Source organism: Centroberyx affinis, unplaced genomic scaffold, assembly GCF_046629955.1.
Source record: "Centroberyx affinis isolate AG114_WGS23_722 - 3 ecotype Tasmania unplaced genomic scaffold, CSIRO-AGI_Caff_v1 ptg005062l_1, whole genome shotgun sequence".
Lineage (NCBI taxonomy): Eukaryota > Metazoa > Chordata > Actinopteri > Beryciformes > Berycidae > Centroberyx > Centroberyx affinis.
The window spans coordinates 296,176-316,742 of NW_027282497.1; the positions used below are offsets into that span (position 1 = coordinate 296,176).

Consider the following 20,567-nt stretch of genomic DNA (forward strand, 5'->3'; position numbering starts at 1 on the left):
ACTTGAATTAATCAAAGCCTATATGTGAGCACTATATTGGATTATAACTCAACCTGAGACAAGAAAGAGCCAGTAACCGATGTGATGTAATCTGTGACGTCAAGATGCCATCTGGGTATAGGCCCACTGCTCTAGTCACAATAAATAACAGAGTCCGTTTGTGGTCTGTGTCTATTTGAGCTATTACTTCCATACAATGTTGTAGTTGTAGTACTGGCCTACCAGAAAACGCTGCCTGTCCCAATACAGAGTCTCACATCACCTCCATCTCTAACAAGTCACGGAGCAAATAACCAAATAGATAAGCGGGTTAGGGAAACTCCTCTCTGTCATTTCTGGCCACAGTAAACAGTATGTTCACTAAAATGTGCTTTCCAATGGCTCAGCAAAACGACATGAGATTGCTCAAATTGCGTTTGTGGTCTATTGCCCGTAAACAGTTGTGTGACAATGTGTCCATTGAATTAAACCAAACGCAGCTCAAGAGGATCCGCAAGATCAAGTCTACAATGTAGGCTAGTGTTATATTTCTTTCTAATTTTAATTTTGATGATTGAATGCAAAATACACCAAATTAAATTTGCTAAAAGTCAGACAGAATGCCACAAGTAAATTTCCTTATAGGTAAATTGCACAGGTGGACGCTCTGTCTCCATAATGACGCGTTGGCAAGATCAGTTGATGTGCGGAAAGCAAAATCAAAAGTCATGTGACTGTTTTAATATCAGCCAAGCAAATGTTTCAGTAGGTTGTTTGATCATGTAAACGCCTGGTAGCTGAATGAACAGAGGGAGACTTGGCCAGTGGCCCGTATAAGGCTTCGCCAGCCTCCGATAGGAGAGTGGAGGCTGTGGGCGGGGAGCAGCAACACAAACTCAGCTGCGTCAATTCGAACAGAGAAAGCCACAATAACACCGGAAAACAGACGATTTGGTTTCAAAATAAAAGCGTGTCATTTGGAAACAAGAAGATTGAAGGTCAATCTGCTGCCTTTCTCACATTAAAGTCACTGGGGATGTGGACAGAAGAAGTCAGGCACAACATTTTCCCAAAGAGCTGTTCCTGACTTATTTTTAAAAGGCAGAGCAGAGTGCCTTTTAAAGCTGAGAAAAGATCAGCTTTTTAGAAGAGTGTAGCCTACTGCTTTTTGTGACCTGACCAATTACAACAAAGATGAGGCAGGGTTTTGAACGAAAACAGCCAGACTGGAAATTGGAGAAAAACCGGTAGTAGGCCTAGGACTAGATGTTAGCAAATTCCCAGAAACTCGTAAATATGGAGCACATTGGCTGTGTTGTGAGATTTCCTGGTAAGTGTTTGAGAGTTATATCTGGCTAGCTACTGCTCTAGTTAGTGCTGCTGCTATAGTGGCAGCTACTGAGTGTCGCATGGCCTGCTTTTTATTGTCAGCAAAAAATAAGGTCGATGCCACAATTCAAAGCAGCAGAATAGTTTGAACACGGCCAAAGTAATGGAATGTACAGCAAACATTATCAAAATAAAGGACATATTGGAAAAATTGAATACATTACTTATTTTCACTTTGGTAGCCTACTTTGTAGGCCTACTAGGCTACTCAAAACATATTGCAATGTAGCCTAGGCCTATTTTTGTCAATGGCCTACAGTTTTTATTTTGAAAATTTTGACCGGAAGTTGTATTTTATAACTGTGTCTCGCTTAACGCTGGTCACGGCTTCTGTCCCCCTATCCTCCCTGGCATGATGGCAAAGTTTCAGACTTGGAGGATGGGGAGCAGCCTGTAGGATTCCTCCAGTCCGGTCCATGCGCTCTGGGCGGTGGAAATTAACAGACATTTCGGCAGATTTCTGACAGCATCATGATCAACCTGAACTGAATTGAAAGAGCTGCCTTTTCCGACCTGAAGACAGAAGAGAAAGAAGTCTGGGACACGGGATGAACAGAGAAGGAGACAAAAGCGCTAAGAAGGCGCTCCGGTGCCAGAAACAACCCAAGGCGCAACAGCAGGGTGCTGCTCAGAAGAAGAGGAGGGATCCATCTTCATTACCGTCTAAAGATGCTCCCGGCGGTGCTTCCCACTCCAAGGACGCACGGCCGGGTCAGTGCGACTCGGGGAGGGAGGTGAAAACGGTGGGAGAGGGAAAGCGTCCGGTAAAAGTCTCACCAAGTGCCACCGCGGAGTGCCAAAGGAGCCCGGTCGCGCAGAGGAAACTGTCCGATGCCAGTAATGCCTCAGAGGACCTGAGCAAGGACTCCGGCTGCGTGTCTGGGAAACTCTCCTCCTCAGACAGCAGCTCAGAAATATCCGACTGCCCCTCTGAGGGAAACAAGCCCGAGTCTCAGAGCAGCGACACTGAGTTCAGCTGGATAGACGGGAGAGTTTATGTGAGCCCGGACGGCGCGACAGGCGGGCAGGACGATGGCAAGCCGGGATCAAGAGCCACGCAAGATACTGGCGCTTTCCATACTGATGCTGGGAGCAATTTCCCCGGATCTGGAGGGTCTCTCGGTGTGTTAAATTCGTCATTTTTGGATCTAATAATGGGCGAGACAACGGAAGACCTCGTCAGGGAGGTGGAGGACCTGAGATCAGAGAACGAGTATTTAAAAGTAAGAGTTTTATTTATCCGATTTAATTCATATCATTAGGTTTGTGTTTTGCATTTAAATTTCCATATACCTGCATGTTTCCTTATGTGATCTGTCAGAGCATGTGACTCCCAGTGGTCCAGAGCCGATTTTCTATAAATGCTCATGTCAGTCTCAATTAGTGGCTGCAGGACGACTGAAGGGAAGCTCGCAGGGAAGCATCAACGGTCAAGAGTCACTGTGGGCCCGTGTTAAAAAAATACAATATCTGTGGAACTACAAACATCCACTTATTTGTTTATTTATTTGGAATAGAAACCACAAGGTAAAAAAATATATAAATCTTGAAAAAACAAAAAACATGTAGCCTATGTGAGTAGCATATAGGGCAGGCTTGTAAACACGAGGCTCATAATGAGATGTAATGGGGGGAGTCAGAAGATGACCACATTGCCCTTTTCCAGTTATTTTGTGTTGGTGCAATTCAAAAGCTGTTAATGCATCTTTATCTCAGATCAGTGGCACATATTAACCTGTTGGTTCTGGCATCTTGTTTGAGCTGTAGTTTATCTATTGTGAGTAAAGCCTGTTATGGCTGGGCCTTGTATCGTCATTCAAAGGGTGATGTGTTTGGCTTGTTTTATAAACATGTCCTGGTAAGCTAATATGCCAACTGAGTAAATAATCATTGTTCTTGCTCAAAATGAGTGAGAAGTGAAGAAATCAACAAAGTTGATGTCAAAATTGTTCTCCCAGAAGGCCCAGTGGAAATAAGGAGGTTCTCGGCCTTTAATTTGACCATGAGGCTCAGGCGAAATGTCAACCTAAGTTGAAATAATAATTGATTTATGTGTCAATTCATTATGTAGGTGGAAATTCATACGCACAATAAACTATAGTTGCAAAACTTCTCAGAATAAGCTTAATATCAAAATGCCAATATTCCTGGTCTTAATATCAGTATTTCTATATTGCCTGTCCCAGGATGAGGTGGAGGAGTTGCGCTGTGAGATGCTGGAGATGCGCGACATGTTCCAGGAGGAGGAGGTGTACCAGCTGCAGGAGCTGCGGCTGCAGGTGGAGCAAGCCAACAAGACGTGCCGCATCCTGCAGTACCGCCTCCGCAAGGCTGAGCGCCGTAGCATCAGAGTGGCCCAAACAGGACAGGTGGACGGGGAACTGGTCCGGACCCTGGAGCATGACATCAAGGTCAGGTCTCTCTCTCTCTCTCTTCCTCTCTCTCTCTGTCTCTCCTCTCTCTGTGCATTCTTGTGGTTTTGTTAGAGCTCACTCACCGCCAACAACCAGTAAGAGCTCTTGCTCAAAATTGGCTTTTGAGTGAATCACTGCTATTACAGTCATCGACATCAAAGCGAACATTTTGATTGGAGCTCCAATGCCATTTCTCACCTCAGTACACTAAGCAGTGACTGCCTTGCTCACATGCATTCAAGCAGTGTAATCAGCAGCATGAGTCATGACTGCTGCGCTGTAAAGTACATCCTGCTGTTGCTCCACGCCACAAAAAGTTTATTAGGCCTAAATGTCTTCATCATGCATCCTGTTTATTTGTTTGTCATACCATAGTGTAATTATGTGGTGAGTTGTTTTCTATGAGAAAGAGACATAAAACACAGTAATCTTCATCAGCATCATGGAAGGTCAATCACTCTGTTGTTAAATGAGACTCTGTGGTGGCAGCCATTCTCGGTTTCTTTACAAGGGGTGTGGTGGTAGGACTTCCAGCAGCAGCATAGACAGGAATTTGATACCCGTGCCAAAGTGCCCACCCTCACCCCCCCCCCCCCCCCCCATCCTCTTAGTTGGTGAATTCCTACCAAAAGCATTTCCTTGTAAAGTTCCTCAGCTTTAGCCAAACCAACTGTTGCAGAGAACATGCTGCACTCAGCCACAAAATGTGACGTATCAGGGCTGTAATGTTTTCTCAGTTGACCTGATTGGGGGAAATGGTTAGGGATACAATAACCGGCTATTGGCTTTGCTTGCAGGTTGCGAAGAGCGTGTCCCTCCGCCTACACAATGAGCTGGAGTCGGTGCAGAAGAAGAATTCCCAGTTGGAGTGGGACAACGAGGGGCTGCGTGAGAAGACGCAGGAGCTGGAAGTGACCAAGCAGGTCTTGCAGGCTGAGATGGACAAAGTCAGAGAGGTGCTATACTTTAAAACAATATGTTAAATAAATCTACGTATTGGGTCTAGATATGCAGGGCAGCCTCAACCTTAACCTTGACAGAGCCATCAGCTGCCGCCACCTATGTGCCCCATAAACCCCCATCGCTCTGGTCCATCCGCTTCTCCATTACCAGCGTTACTCTACACAGCTGCCCCATCTCAGCCAGTTGTCTCCCTCATCCCGCTGTCACCCTGATGTCAGATGACAGATGACCCTGGTGTAGATCAAGGATATGAGCTGAGGGCACGGCTAGCAGCTGACTGGTGCCTGGGTGGGGTGAAGCAGCATGGTATGCCGAAGTCTGAACTCTAGGCACAGCTGATATTCTCAGTAGAGAGGACAGAGGAAAGGGAGAGAGGGTGCAAACGAGGGAGAGTGAGTGAGTGTGGGGGTGAGAGATTACAAAAATAGATTCTCTCTCCCTTTCTCTCTTTCTGGTTCTATTAAGCTAGGCTAAATCTGGATCAGCATGTATTATGGTATTCAAAAACCCTTGGGTTTGCGGACTGACACACTGACCTATAACCATCACTGAACATGCTTTTATCACACGGTCGCTGCTACACCCTTGCAGTTACTGAATTCCCAGTCTACCTTTCTTTGTTGTGGCTCCTTCTGCCTTCGCCCGTACCTCTCATGATAATGATGGTGCCGTTCAGGGACACGTGCTCGGTTTAATCCAGGATTCGGTGCTTTGGCATGAGCTCAGTCTGGTCCACTCATCTGAGGCAGCTGCTAGTCCCTTTGATCCCAACTGGGAAATCCACTTAGATTACCTAATCTGGGACCACAGAGCCTAGTCTAGATAGAGGGGAAGGAGGATGAACATTTTGAAGACTTACACTGAAACTAGACTGTCTGTGACCCTGTTTGTGGGACTTACACAGTAACACAATATTGTATTGCCACAATATAGTGTCTGTCTGAAGAATAACAAAAAAATAAGTGAAGACTTGTGGTAAAAAGGCAAAAACTGTCACTGCACTTTCATTTATTCATTTTAAACAATACAAATTCTTCTGTTTTTCAGTTCAAGAAATGGCAGAGTTAACCTTTATCATACACATCATACTGTAATTCTTAATATCACATAGCAGGTCACAATATATCTACATGGCCTCTAGGCCCACTCATCTACAGACCTTGAATTGAGAAGGCTGTAACCCACTCCTCGTGATTCCCACTTCTAGCCTCTGGAAGACGACTATTTATAACGCTGTAACCTCCTGCCTAGTGTCTACCAGCGAGACAATGCCGCCAGACAGAGACAGACTTAAGCTTACATTCCTCTCATACTCAGACTTACAAATAACCTCACTCATGTAGGGTAGGGATGCGCTTGGAGGGGAAAAAAGTTTGCCTGCAATGGATCACGAGTTTGTGTTTGTGAATTGTAGTCTACTTTGCGTTCTCTAAGCACACTATGGGCATTTTGTGCATTTTGGTCGTTTCTGTGATACATTAAAAGGGCCACTAGGGCATGAGCGAAGCAAATTTTAAATATTTAACAGTATAACTACATAGGAAGATCTCTGATGTGTTTTTGGGAAAGTTATTTGTTACAGCTTTGATATAATTATTTGCCTTTTGTTCCCCAGAGCTCTCTGAGGAGGAAAGGTGTCAGATCGCCACCCAGTAAGGCTGAGAGGAGGCTCTCTCAACAGATCGAGGTTTGATATGTTCATAATTCATGCCTGATCTCAAACATGGTTGTATCCATGAAAGACTGCACCAGTATGATATTAAATGTGCTTTGTTTGCCTTTCCCAAGGATGACAGCGCTGATCTCAAGTGCCAACTCCACTTTGCCAAAGAGGAATTAGCTCTCATGTGCAAGAAGCTGACCAAGTTGGTATCAGAGAGCGAGGGCATGCGTGAGGAGCTGGCCAAATACCACTCAGCCTATGGAGACGTAGACGCCACCCAATCACCTGAAGGCAAAGGAAACTCCGCCCACGCCAGAGAGGCTGAGGTCAAAGTTCACTTGAAGTTGGTTGAGGAGGAGGCCACGCTGCTGAGCCGGCGCATTGTGGAGCTGGAGGTGGAGAACCGTGGATTGCGAGCAGAAATGAGCGACCTCAGGGAGAAAGTGGGAGGAGGAGGAGGAGGGGAAGAGGAGGATGAGGAGACACAGGAAGTGGTGGCAGAAAGTCTGTCCCCTTCCACACAAGTGAGGGACAGAGAGGGAAGGGAACAGAGCTTGAAAACGGGGTTCACGGAGTATGAGCAGGGTGAGGAGGAGAAAGCAGGTAAAGATAAAGGTGTTGTCGAGGCCTCTTTGCTTAGAGACAACAACCAAGCGCAGACTGAAGGGATGACTGCTGTTTGCCACATTACTCGAGAGGGTCCCGTGGGTGGTGAGTGGGATCCTTTAGACAGTCATGAGAAAGACGCTGACAAAAAGGTGGATCAAGGTCTCCATGGAATGACTGAGAAAGACTATGAAACTCTCCTCACTTTGAGAGACCATTCCTGCATTGTGAGTTCAGCCATCCAGCTCCTAACAGCACCGCCCAAAAATGGCCACTGCGCTTCACCCTCATCTGCTTTTGTCTCTCAGACAGAGGTGGACTCTAAGGATAAGGCCCAGCTCCTGGCACAGGACCCGTCCCAGCAGGGGCCTTTGAATGAGGCTTTGGAGCTGCTGCAGACCATGATATTAGCTTTCATTGGTAGGGTGGAGAAACTTCTAACAGGAGGGGATTTAGTTAGACTTTCCCCTCACAAGGAAGGACATGTTTGGGATTCTTACCTTTTCTCCTTTCTCTCTGGAGGCTGTGCAGCGCGCGATGTGGACACTCATAATGTCATAGAGTCACCAAGTAAGCAGGAGAGTGTGGAAGACCTCCGCACCATAGAGGTTAAGGAGAGAGCGAAACAAGCAAGACAAGGACCTCCCTCTCAATGGGGCCTGGTCCACAGCTGCAGGGAGCCGAAAATGCGACTCACCTTGCAGATTCTGTGGGTCCTCCATCAGTGGTGTCAAGTTAAAGGACCTGGCCTGGAGGGAAAAGAGGTAAAAATGAAGATGTTGATCATTTTCATTGACTGTTTTCAAATAAGCCGTGCTTGTGCTTTTGAAGCAAAGATACGGACAATTTACTTGCCATTAACATTACACATTGCGTATGAGAACTAAGTTATTTATCATCGCTGGTGAAAACCTTGTATCTCCAAGATGTCAACTAAGAAAACCAGCTTTTTATTTACATTTTTTTGTGTTTTTGACTTTATCCAGTGGGGTTTGAAAAGGTTTCAAAAGCCCAAGGATCATACAATTTTGTCAACCCATAAAGGACCAAGTAATCCTTCAATTCAAGTTAAAACATGAAAATCACCAATCAAGTTGGAGTTACAAGGTTTTCACACTACAACAGCAGTATTCTTAATATCTAAATATATTGAAGGTGATGAAGATTATGTATTTTTTGATTCAGACTAGAGATAAAACCTTGTCTCTGCTGCACGGGCTGTTGCAAGACCTTGGAGCAGAGCTTCAGGATGGAGGACCTGAATTTGACCACGAGGCCAAGGCTGCACAGAGCAGGACAACTGAGGTGAGGAAGGTGTTTACCCTTCAGGCATGTGTGTCTTGCTGTGTGTGAGTATGTGATACAGTGGGCTGCCCAGCTGATGATCTCTGTCTCTGGCAAGGTCTCCTCCTGATACTCAGTTCAACAGGCATCGTGAAGAGACTCGTGCCACAGTATTTAGGCTAATCTCTTGTAGGGGCTGCAGCCAAACAGGACAAGCATGTTCGCATCTACTGCATGAAACACTGCACTGATTCACTGCATTTCCAAAACTTACGGTTTGTTGTTCATCCATCGTTTCTCGTTCCCATTGCTGTGTGGTTTCATGAATGTGAATTTCTCGCATTCCATATCCTTCACTCTTGGTTCTCCCTGCTTGATCTAACAGTGATAACTTCATCTCTGCAAATAGAAAAACAATTCTTAATTCACATCAGATAAGAATTGTAATTTAATGTTTGAGTTGTTGCCACTGAACAGCTGTGCCAACAAGTGGTGTCTGCTTGGCACAGCATGACTGAGGATCTGCCCTTCAAGTGGAGGATTTATTTCTTTAATGGTTGTTTTCGTCCTTACTCCACTTACTAGACTAATCCCTCCCTTCCTCACAGACACAATTTGTTTGCCTTATAACTTCCATGACAAATAACCTCTGAATTTTCATAATTTATAAGATCAGTAATCATTATTTGCCAAATGAGTGATTTTGTTTTCTCCCTTTGCCCAGTGTGTTGTCAGTGCCATCTTTGATGAGGAAAGATACTCTGAAACTGACAGGTCAGTCTTCTCCACAAGCGTCCACATATTCTTTATCCATACTGTCACTGAAGTCTTTACACATATATAACCTGCTGTTTTCACAGGGCGTACAACTGTAAAGGGAAAAGACTGAGGCCAGAGTTTTCTCCATACGGCTCCAACAGAAAGAACTGGTGCTATCTGAGCCAGGAAGCTGCTCAGCTGGACCAAGAGGACCCCGTTAAGACCTGGGACCATCTAATCATGCCGCTTAGCTTTCCTGATCTCGACTTTGAGCAGATGTCCATGGACAGAAGCCACACCGCTCCAGAAAAGACCGCCTTCCGCATCTACTACAGTCCCCCGTCGGCCCGCAGAGTCCAGCTGGCTCAGCTGAAGCAAAACCCCATCGCAGACAGAGACTCCATCACCACCGTCTCTCCCTGGTGCACACCGCCGACCTCCTTCTCACCACTCTGTCTGGGGTTGTCTGCTAACCTGAGCGACGACATGAAGGAGATGACAGCCAGCTGGAGGCAGCCAGTCCGCTCCAGTTCGCTGGAGAGGAGAGGGAGATTAAACGGAGGGTGGGTGGATGTGGCCTGCTCAGGCACTCAGACTCACATGAAACCACAGATGGTGAGTGTTGGTCTGCAGACAGATGGGCCACAGACTGTGAGAAACAGCCCTTCCCGGGTCCTGAGCTCCTCCTTGGTCTCTGCCCGCACTCACCACAGCTCCTCCTCCCTGGAGAGGGTAGCAGGTAGGGTGGAGAGGCCCAAACCGACCTCCACCTCCCCTAAACTGTACCGGAGACACTCTGCTTCCGGCTCATCCTCTCTCCCCTCCTCCACCTCTTTTAGCACCTCCCTGTCGTCATCGTCCTCGTCTGCGGCCGCTTCCAGAGAACGGGCATTGTGGAATCTGTCTCATCAAAGTCACACAGGCATGACATGGTCCCGCCAAACAAACGGCCGAGCAGGCGGAGGGCAGAACCACAGCTCTCTCGGCAGTGAGGTTTCAGGCCGGAACGCGAAGCCCCCCAGCAAACCTGCAGGAACCAACCGTTACGGCTTGGTCACAGAGTTCCTGCGCAGAGTAAGCGGCCGGGCAGAGAAACCGGTACCGGCAGCTGGGCCAAAGGGGAAGAGCGGACTGAAGAAGCTGGAGCGCGTTCCGACTAGGCCTCCTGCCGCTCCGCTGCACAGGAACGACAGCGTGACCAGGATCGTCAACCAGAGGTTCATGAAGCAGAGAGAGGAGGCCGGTCGTGTCCAGAGAGAGGAGAAGGGGAGTCTGAACCAAGCTGCCAGAGCAGCCATCAGCAGGGAACACAGCCTGAGTGCCACCACAGCAGAGGTAAGTGTAACCATGCATTGTCCAGCTCACTAAATCATACCCACACCCCTGATTCCACTGTCTGATACGTACATAGCTTTGATGGTAGGGCTGGGTGATAATTCAATATTATTTTTTATCACCTTTCCATGGAATCATATAGGCTAGAGATGATATGGTGACTTTGATCGTGACACACAATTCTGCTGCCTAAAATTGAAAATAAAAAGCAAATTGTATTTAAAATCTCTGACAAAATGCAGGTATGAAACATTTTAAGGAATATTATTTGAAAATTTCAGTTTTGTTTGTCATCACACCTGATATTACCATTTGGTTCAATGGGACGAACAAAAACTTGATTATTTAACATGTGATTTTGCACACGTAAGCCATATCGTGATATATATCGATACTGATATATCATGATATATATGATTATCGTGATATTGATTTCCCAAACAATATATATTTACTTGCTGTTGACCCACTATAAGTATCCCTGCTGCCTCTCACCCTCCTCTGCTCTCCCACTTACCAGGAAGGAAACTACGACTGCAGCTCCAGCAGCACCTTGACGTTCTGCTTCGCCCGTCCGTCTCGCTCCGCCCAGCGACAAGCCTTGAGCCAGAGCAAACTACACCGACACAGATACCCAACCCCACCAGTCAGCGGGGCTGGAGACTCCAACTGTGAGTGAAGGGCAGGAGGTGCAGCGGGTAGACTGACACCGCTGGACAGCTGATGGGAGTCTGAGAGACGCAGAGACTTTCAGAGCCACGGGAACGGAATTTAAAATGTAATTTTAGTGATATATGATGAAGGCAGAGGATGACAGCGATGTAAGAAGTGTTGGGTTGATTGATATTAGGATAGAGTCAGGCTCGCTTTACTGCAGTGCACTGATGGCATACTGGAGAAATTGCTAGGCTATATATGGAGTGTGTATTGTGAGTTACCCCGATAGCTCAATCCTTATATTTTCTTTTGGTGCAATTCATAACGCTCATCTCTATTGACAGATGAGCTTAATCCTTATTTCATGTACTAGAAAAGAACATTGCAACACACCATGCTCATGTTAAAATTCAATGAAAAAACAAATTTTTGCACTTATTATTGTCTATGCAAATTAATTTTATATTATCTTTATGATGTTTTGTAGAGAATAATCTAATGATTTACTCAATAAACTGATCCGAACAACAAGCCTACACTGGGATCACTGACTGTATATTTGCTTACTTCTATCTATCTATCTATCTATCTATCTATCTATCTATCTATCTATCTATCTATCTATCTATCTATCCTGCCTATTGCCTGATACACAGTCACACCACTCACCTCACCCAAAGCTACAGATATTAGACACATGTCTCTACTGTGGGGGGTAATCAGCTCCTTCAGCAATGGGCTGCCGGCCATTGCGTCACATGCTCAAAAAAGAAGAAGTAACTGCTAAGTAGATAATGAGATAAGATTTCCTCGCCTGTCAGCAGCATGATCCCCTCTCTTTCTACTTGTGTGACTCTTGACTTTCATTGTCATTGAAGAAAATACAGAGCAAGCACCTCAAAGTGTATTGCTTTGTATTGTTGAACATTAAGAAGATTAAGAAGAGTGTGTGTGTGCAGTGTGCAGCAGTAGTATGCCAGTGTGTTTATGAGGGCAGCTGGTAAGGACTCAAAACATTTAGGTTCCCTGCACAGGACAGAGAAGCGCGAATACTTTCCCTGAGGTGCAACATTATGAGAATGAACAGAAGAGATCAGCTGAAATACTTTAGCACCTTTAGGTGTGGCTGGCAGCTGGCTGGCTGTGGTCAAGGGCAGGGCGAGTGGAGGGGTCACACAATCACACGGTGTCACGTTTCTGCTTACCACACTTGTTCATCTTCTACAGTTACAGATAGCACAACAATGTGGGCTGCTTCCTATGGAGTAATCTCAATTTATCATTATTCCAAGTCTCACATCATGAGGAAAGGGTAGCAAAAGGATAATTCCATAATATATATTACATAATTCCAAGTAACATACAATGACAATATTAATAATTAATCCTACCCCATACTGAAAAAATACAATTATTTCACAATACGTCTAGAAAAAAAAACAAAATTCAAAATTTATTTTGGATATACATTTTCTTTCTTTATTTTCAATATAAATCTGATGACAACAGAAGCATGACTGCAAGTATTCGAAATATATTTTGGCCACGGAAAATATGTTTTAAATGAATCACATTTTTGGCCGTGTTTTTGCAGATTTCAAAACACAAATAATATTCTGATAAGGGAAATCTATTTTCATTCAGTTACTTAGAATAACATGGGCTACACCCTGTTACACATTTACTAATGGCACTTATATATTGTCAAAATATTTTTTCAATCTCAAATCAATTACAATGAATATTATTTTACTCAGTAAGATAAAAAAGATTTATACCGTGTGTTAAACTGGACCGTCCATCCCATAAACCCCGGGGTACAGTATCATGTGCACCCTGTCTTTCACTGCAATATTAAAATCACCACACGGGGCGCTGCACTGTCAGTCCATGATCTTTCACTCGGCCACATTCCCCTCTTTAGCTACATTTGTTGATTGCAAACAACAACAATGCACGGAAGTCCGTCTCTATTTTCCTCTGGCATTAACAACAGCTAGATGAGATAAAAGTTAACCAAGGAGGAGATAAACACAAAGTAATGTTGAAATGGAGTCTGTTTTCGTGAGGTTTGACTCCTACAGTTTCGAGTCTGATAAGAGGTTTCAGAGCGGCCTGGTGTCTCTGGAGCAGTCCAGCATCAGCAGGGATCACAACAAAGTCTTGGAGATGAAATTATTCTTTTATAACCGGTATGTGCCATATGACACTGCTACTTTTTACTCACCTTCATAGATACTGTTATATGTAGCACATGTTTCAAATTTAGTAATCCATATTTTAAGTAAACAACCGTGACTGCTATTAGCATCTGTAAGTGACAACTGTAACAACTTTAAATGAATCCCTATAGCCTATGTAAGTAATCCATACTCTCTCCCCATAGTACTCACCCATACAGGCTACTAAACATGTGTTGGAATTGTCAGCAGCATATGTTCATAACACCCACAATTGTTTATATTATTTATTTTTTTGGACTGTTTTAATTTCTTATTTTACATTCTATGTATGTGTATTTCTGAATCTATTACACTCCGTTAACTTGGAATTATAAGGTTCTATCTGATCTTTGAATGGTACTTTATCTTTGTGGGTTTTTTTTAAAAAAAAACCGGTTAAATATTTAAATATATAACAGTTTTTACAGCTAAATGTATGTCAAATCTTTGCTGCTCAATATCTTAATTCCAACCTCATGATTTGCTGCTGCAACCACCTAATCAATAAAGTTTAATCTCAAGTTACTTAAACACCTTAATCAAAGCGAGAGGGGAAAACCATTCACTCTGAGTATTCATCTGTTATTCCTATGATCTAGCACAGTCTGTGAACATGAACAAGTCTCTCTCCCAAAGCCACAAACCAAAGATGTAAGCTATAAACCTGTAATTGACCCATAAGGGAAATGATAGAGATGAAGATGACATTAATAATAATAATTGTACATTTTATTTGTTTCTGATTTTAAAAGCTCTCTGTCATCACCAGGTTCGTGGAGCCCATAGACTCAACGGGGTACAAACAGTGGAGCCTCGGTTCCTCTCGCCTGACATCGATGGACCGCAGTGAACAGCTGGACCAGCAGACACTTTCAGGTTCAGATTCAGGCATCAGTGAAAACAACAGTGAAGAAACCTCCACAGACACCGGAGCAGCCCAGCTGTCCTTTGAGGAGGTGATGAGACTAGTTCAGGCGGGCGAGGAAGTCCCCGGAGTGATAAAACTGGACATACAGCCAAGCAACCAGAATCCCACTCCTTCTCAAATGGGAAGGATGTTGAAACCTTGGGAAATATCATCAGTGTCCGAGTGACGTTACCCATTCATGACCCCAAAAAGAACGTCATTTTTTAATAAAGGTTAGAAATTGGACTGTGGCAGAGGTGGGGACTCGAGTCACATGACTTGGGCTAGAGTCAGACTTGAGTCACAGTTTTAATTGCATGACACTTGACTTGAGTTGGGTTCTGGTGACTTGGGACTTAAGGTTTCTAAGGTCTTGACAAAAGATCTTGTGTCTGTGTAAACGACTTAGATTGAAAGTGATGAGATTTGTTCCACCAGACGACTGAATTTAAATTCTGTTTTCTGAATTTGTTTGGAATGATTGAATTTATTGAAGTTGAAACTGATTATAGAAATCAGACTTATGATGCTCTTACCAAGTTTTTATCCTATTGAAATCAGGTCAAGTCCTAGATATATCATTTTCTTTAAGATATTAAATTGATACTGGACCCTTGATTTGATGTTCTACATTTAGACTAGAGACTTGAGACCGACTCGGGACTTGAGCAAAAGTTGATGTGGTCACATCTCTGGACTGTGGCAAAGTCATTCCAACCAGATGTCCTCAATATGACTGAGATTCACTGAGACTGGACAAAGCAGATGTTTGGCAGAGTTACCCTGCTCCTAACTAGAGGTGACGCTTGCTGGCTAGTGGAGAGTCATACATGGTATAGGTGAATTCAGCCCTACTTGAAATATATGAAAATCATTGCATAAATATTGTTGTTTAAACCCTAAATGCATGTAGGTGGGCTTGCACCACGTCACTCATCTGCTCTCCCTTCTAATTCTTCATGTTTCCTCCATTTCCTCATCACTGTTATCAAATATCAAGAGGAACAAACTCAGCTGATTTTCAACACACCAGTTCTGCAATGTCTCTGTGGCACCTAACTGCAGACTTAAACTGAGACAGGATGCAGGTCTCAGTTCCACCTCTCCAAATGTGTCTGACAGGATATACTGCAGTGTAATTGTGACTACTATTGACCCCTTGTGGTAGAATACAGGTATCTCTGGTTGAATTTTTGCACAATTTCTCTGTCTCAACATTTAAGAGCTTGTACTTAAAAATAAACATGGCTCAGGTTGCTCAAGATGCCACTATGGTCTACTTACATTACAAACAAGGAAGTTGTGCTGAGTGCAACACATCCTGTCTTTGCCTTAATTGGGGAAGTAAAGCACGGCCCGAGATATCTGTCAGTACTGAACAACACTGTCTGGCTCTGAAATGATCATGTCCTGAATAATAATAAAAAAATGCTTTCTGCATCTTCAACACTCATTTCCTTATCTAGAACCTCTTATATCATCAGTCTGTATTGACTGTATCAGTTTGTCACATCTATTATGGAGGCACTGTGGCTCTAACTCTAAATGCAAGTGAGTTCCCTCTTTACAGAGAGTCAGCATTTCCACATTGCTGGTGATGAAACACTTTATCTTTTGAGACTGCAGAGAGAAGAATCATCTCAAAAGGGAAGTCACTGTGCTGTCTGTATGAGCAGGGACAGCTACATATGAAACAAAATACAATCACAAAACTTAAATTTAAATTCATCTTTAATTATTTTGCAATGTCATAGGAAAATTTCAAATAGTTTTTAAGTTAATAATATGTCTCATTCTTTCCAAAACACAGACAAGTACAATCTTAGATTTAACAATCACTTTCAATTGAGGCTGCTTTAAAGACTAAGATTACTTAGTTTTCATTTGATAAAACAAGCACTTCCATCCAATCACAGAAAAAAAAAAAAAATTGAATCCATTTCAAAAGTCATGTAACAAAACCGAAAGGTACGGTTAGAACAGAGAGGAGGAACAAGGAAAAAAATCATCTGGTGCTTCTTAAATTTTTAAGACTGGAGCAGCAGTCTCTGAAATGTTGCTTATGGCTCAAATAAAGCATGGACCAAGGCGGCCAACAGCAGTGAAATTCATATGCATTTAAACACTAAGTGGCAATGGGTTTGAATAAGTGCATCATTAACGTGTGTGTGTATGTAAAAAAGGTAAAATGTGTGATTAAGGTTTAGTCTAGAAGTGGTTCGCTGTTCCAATCAGAACTCTTCTGGCTCCTCCCCTTCCCCACCAGGAACAATAAATCCTTCCTGTGAGGAGAGAAACACTTTGTACTTTGAACAGCATTATGATATGCAAAGTAAGATGCAAATCTGACAGCTGAGCTGGGTGTGTGTGTGTGTGTGTGTGTTTACATGGGAATTACTTACATCTGTGGCATAAAGTATGTCCATAATTTTTTGCAGGGTCGGGTCTCCTTCTTCCTTCTCTTGGCAGATCAGCTCGATGTTCCTCAGCTTTCCAAAGTAAAAGTCCCTTTCTTTCTCTATATTAGCAACTGTTAATTTTAGAGAACCGATCTGAAAATTAAGAAGGGGATGCAATTACGCACTGAGAACATGACGTGCAAAAGAAATACAAAAGCCTAAAATTACCATCACCCCTTTATGTATTTTTTTTCTCCCTTTATTGTAACCGTGAGAAGAGTCAGGCACAAATGATTTTCTGGTCAGGACCAATCCTTGGCCTGAAGGAGCAGATACATTCCAAGAGACAGGAGTATTGACCACAGCACCACCTCTGATCTCTGGGCTAGCGTTGTCACGATAAATTACATTTCAATACTACATCGATACCACTGTGAGAGATTCAAGTCAACATTTACTTTTCTAAACACTAGATACTTTAACCAAATGTTTTCTGCAGCTGAAATTCCATTTCAACATCAGCTACAGAGGGTATATACATGCGAATAGCACGTCGATTGTAATAGTTAAAAAGGAAAAATCCACCCCAAAACACTGTAACACTGTTAAAAAACAGCTATTGGTGATAGTCCTTGCATTTCTGGGTGCATTAAGTTCTTTAGTGATGCATTTTTCTTTTTCCTCCATGGCTATCTGCCCAAACAGAGACAATGTGACAAAATATTTCCAGCGCAGCTACAGTGGAGTATAATAGGATAACATTTTTCAACCATCTAAAACTTAACGGTAGCTACGGCTACCTCTATTGCTCTCCGGCTACACATAAAAACCAGAGTAAAATATCCAATATCAAGCTAAATTTAGTCACATACAACCCCGAGCTGAATGAAACAAGTTCACGCCTGTTCTCTGGGGGTTGTTGAAAGGCATTCTGGGAAACGTAGGACGTCACTAACTAATAGAAGTAAACGAGGCAGGTTGAGGGAAAGTGGGTACAACAAATAGGTAAATTACAACATTTCATCATCACATAACCAACTAAATAACTCCTGGAATGCACTGAACATCATTGATTGATGATATAGAACACTGTCACAGTATCATAGGGTGGATTTTTCCTTTAATAGAAGAAGGAGGAGGACTGGAATAGACAGCCAAAGCCACAGTCGGCTCTTAACAGTGGACTGCAGCAGTCAGTGCAGTCCACTGTGATTTTTACAAGACATCACTGCACAGTTTTATTAAAGATGTTGATAAATTTATTCTGCCATTTGCTGTCATTCAAGAGTTGAATACTTTTGAAGTTATCCAAGCTATTGATATTCATGGGTTAGGGTTTAGGGTTGATGGCTCATGTTGCTTTTGGTTAAAATGAAGACAGTGGTTGTTTTGTGACATTGCTTGGTGTTTTTTCTTGTTTGCCATGGCATCATAGAGGTATCACATTTTTAGATATTAAACTTATTATTGGTATCAAAGTAAAAAAGTCTGGTATTGTGATAATACTACATTTGGGCCTTACCTCCTCGGCCAGCTGTGCCTTGTCACCCCCTGCACCTGTTGCAGTTCTCCGTGCTGCAGGTCGCACTGACCTGGATGGGCTCGCCGTCTGGGTAGAATTTACCGGCGCTGGATATATGGAAAAAAAAAAACAAGGAGAGTAGAGGCAATTACCTCGCATCAGTTTATCATTTCAATATCATCCCACTTAACCTGCAGTGTATTTTGTTAATAAGGTGCCCACTGATGCTGCCAACATTCATCACACCACCAGTTCCTGCCAATATTGCAGCCTCAAGACAAAGTGCACCACGGCTTTTAGGCCAATCATGTATCTACAGCCCAATGGCTCTTCTCGTGACTAGCTGTAGCAGAAAGCTGAGTGTGACCCATACACTGACCACCCAGTGACTCCCACGTCTTTTCTGAAAGTCCTGCAAAGTGACTCGCCCAACATGAGAACCCTTGTCTGACAACCAATAGAACACTTTACCGATTTTAGCAACTGGTTTGTCAGCAGGTTGGATGAGCTTTTCTGAAGCAAAAACAAATATTTAGACTTCAGAAAGTGGGCTAAAGGTTGTGACAAATTATTGGGTGAAAATACTTTGGGCTCACCAGATGTGACCCTCTTGGGTTTGCTAGAAGCCACCAATGCAGGGCAAGGTGTCGCCGTCTCCTGTCCTTGGCGAGCTGCAACTGGATCATACTCCTTTTGATCATAGTTTGCGTCAAAGAGCTTTTTGAACCACTGCACAAACTCAAAGTTGTCCTGGAACTTTGCTTTGGTCAGTTTGTCCACAGGGATTATCTGGAATAGAAATTTAAAGAATGGAATAGTTTGCATGCTTCACCTGCTTCAGCACTTACAAAGGATGAGAGATAAGAGCATCAAATACTCACTTTGTCAACCCCAGCCTTCTTGAAACTTGTCTGTAAAATTTTAAAATTATGTATGTATTCATGCTCAAGTTTGGCTTGGAATTTAACTTTTTTCAAAGGTAGGCATCCGGGGAACAGCATATCCATGAACTGGCAATAAGCTGCCCCTGTGTGAACAGACAGACATCTTTCCACCATCAGACAACCCTCATTTCTTAACTTCACACATATGTTCAACACTGCAAACACTCAAGCAGAAAGTTAGTATCATTATAAACAGTAGCCTGACAGTTTACCACACCTGAAGACAACTGCTCGATCTTAGAGTAGCTCATCTGTAAAGACTCGTTGATCCATCCAAGCATGTCATGGCGACTCAAGTTATCGCTGGTCACAGATGTGGAGTACACGTTCACAGCCATCCTGGACAGGTTATGAGAAATTACCAGAGATAGAATAATAAATAATACTAACCTAGTTGTGCTTTGAAAAGTACGACATGTACTCTATAACCAGGGCCTTAGTTTTAGGCATCAGCCCCTCACGTCTCTAATCACAGTTATTTAGTTACACCCACCCCGCTGGCCTTCACCTGAGCCCTGAAGAAGAAATAGTACTGTACTGCGGCTATTTAATGATGTACCGTCAAATCAAGATTAACTCAGGCAGCCCTTCCTTTACTTATATTTGCATGCGGTGACGTTACAGTTAAATGTGCAAATACAGTGAACATTCATCGCCTAGCCTTACTTTCCCATCCCATAAAATTGACAAATACAACTGCAGTTACAAAACAACTGTCCATTATGATATAAACATCCAGTTATGAGCCCCGGTTAGAAACTCCGGCCCTAGCAGAAGTGGGCCTGTCTCATTCGCAAACTTCACTAAAGCCAACTTTTGCTGCAAGCTAACGTTAGCAATTAAACGCGACTACTTTCAGATATGAACAACGCCATTAGCAGAAATGTGTCTTGACATCATTCACATAGACTTACTTTCGCGTTAGTTTTCGTAAGACAAAAAGCTAAATGTTATTGTCCTATTCCAGCAAACACAAGTTACTGACTTCACTGAGTCCTGACGAACAACGTATGTACACTGCACACTGTTAACCATGTGAAGTTTAAAGTTAGTCTAGTTAACGGTAACTGCTATCCTAGCTAACCAACTAGCTGAAACACTTCCTAGTATTAACCGCTAACAACTTTTTTGACAAAAAGTTTAACAGGTTGAATATAACTCTCCAACTTACGCTATACGCCGATGGCACGACTTTCAATAAAATCTCTTGAAACTTGTCAGCAACTTTATCAGACGCCTAAACGGTATTCTTACTGGCAAATAGCGTTAATATCACCATTTGCCGGCGACTGTTGATTGATTTAAATACCGTGTGGTGATGGCTGATGCTGTCAATCTCAACTGTGCGCTCGACGTGTATTTATACACCGGCCGGAGGGGGCGCCGTTACACATTTTCATTCAGGCTCAAGTGAAAGCCTCGCCTACTCCGGCGGAGCAGAGGCGAGAAAATAAGCATACCCGTAAACTGACATTTACATCGACTGTATGTTTCTGCCATCTGGCGTTTCATCTTAGAAATGCA

At 43.3% G+C, this 20,567-nt stretch overlaps 2 protein-coding genes across 3 annotated transcripts; one reads left to right on the forward strand and one right to left on the reverse strand.

The window, feature by feature from the left end:
• The first annotated feature begins 1,916 nt into the window (after window positions 1-1,916).
• On the forward strand, window positions 1,917-11,494 carry LOC139666561 (uncharacterized). Its single transcript, XM_071545831.1, has 10 exons — window positions 1,917-2,591; window positions 3,555-3,779; window positions 4,580-4,729; window positions 6,361-6,432; window positions 6,534-7,434; window positions 7,546-7,622; window positions 8,200-8,319; window positions 9,023-9,072; window positions 9,159-10,392; window positions 10,913-11,494. Exons 1-10 carry the CDS (start codon window positions 1,917-1,919, stop codon window positions 11,069-11,071), a joined length of 3,663 nt encoding a protein of 1,220 aa, XP_071401932.1. The 3' UTR covers window positions 11,072-11,494.
• A 4,407-nt stretch (window positions 11,495-15,901) lies between these two features.
• Window positions 15,902-20,403, reverse strand: LOC139666572 (microtubule-associated protein RP/EB family member 1-like). Of its 2 annotated transcripts, none has more exons than XM_071545849.1 (7): window positions 20,215-20,403; window positions 19,261-19,382; window positions 18,981-19,126; window positions 18,696-18,888; window positions 18,100-18,206; window positions 16,581-16,730; window positions 15,902-16,460 (listed from the first exon to the last, which is right to left on the reverse strand). In XM_071545849.1, exons 2-7 carry the CDS (start codon window positions 19,379-19,381, stop codon window positions 16,410-16,412), a joined length of 768 nt encoding a protein of 255 aa, XP_071401950.1. In that variant the 5' UTR covers window position 19,382; window positions 20,215-20,403; the 3' UTR covers window positions 15,902-16,409. The 2 variants fall into 2 exon arrangements, with proteins under 2 accessions (XP_071401950.1, XP_071401951.1); XM_071545850.1 differs by lacking the exon at window positions 20,215-20,403 and adding an exon at window positions 19,958-20,063.
• Between the last annotated feature and the right edge of the window lie 164 nt (window positions 20,404-20,567).

What these genes read in the sequence shown, in the direction of transcription:
- LOC139666561 (XM_071545831.1), top strand. Translation starts at nt 1,917, where the DNA reads ATGAACAGAGAAGGAGACAAAAGCGCTAAGAAGGCGCTCCGGTGCCAG. An exon ending in CCCTGGAGCATGACATCAAG is followed by an intron (nt 3,780 to 4,579) that starts GTCAGGTCTCTC and finishes CTTTGCTTGCAG; the next exon opens with GTTGCGAAGAGCGTGTCCCT. An exon ending in CACAGAGCAGGACAACTGAG is followed by an intron (nt 8,320 to 9,022) that starts GTGAGGAAGGTG and finishes CCCTTTGCCCAG; the next exon opens with TGTGTTGTCAGTGCCATCTT.
- LOC139666572 (XM_071545849.1), bottom strand. Translation starts at nt 19,381, where the DNA reads ATGGCTGTGAACGTGTACTCCACATCTGTGACCAGCGATAACTTGAGT. An exon ending in GATCGAGCAGTTGTCTTCAG is followed by an intron (nt 19,127 to 19,260) that starts GTGTGGTAAACT and finishes CTGTTCACACAG; the next exon opens with GGGCAGCTTATTGCCAGTTC. An exon ending in ACATACTTTATGCCACAGAT is followed by an intron (nt 16,461 to 16,580) that starts GTAAGTAATTCC and finishes CTCTCCTCACAG; the next exon opens with GAAGGATTTATTGTTCCTGG.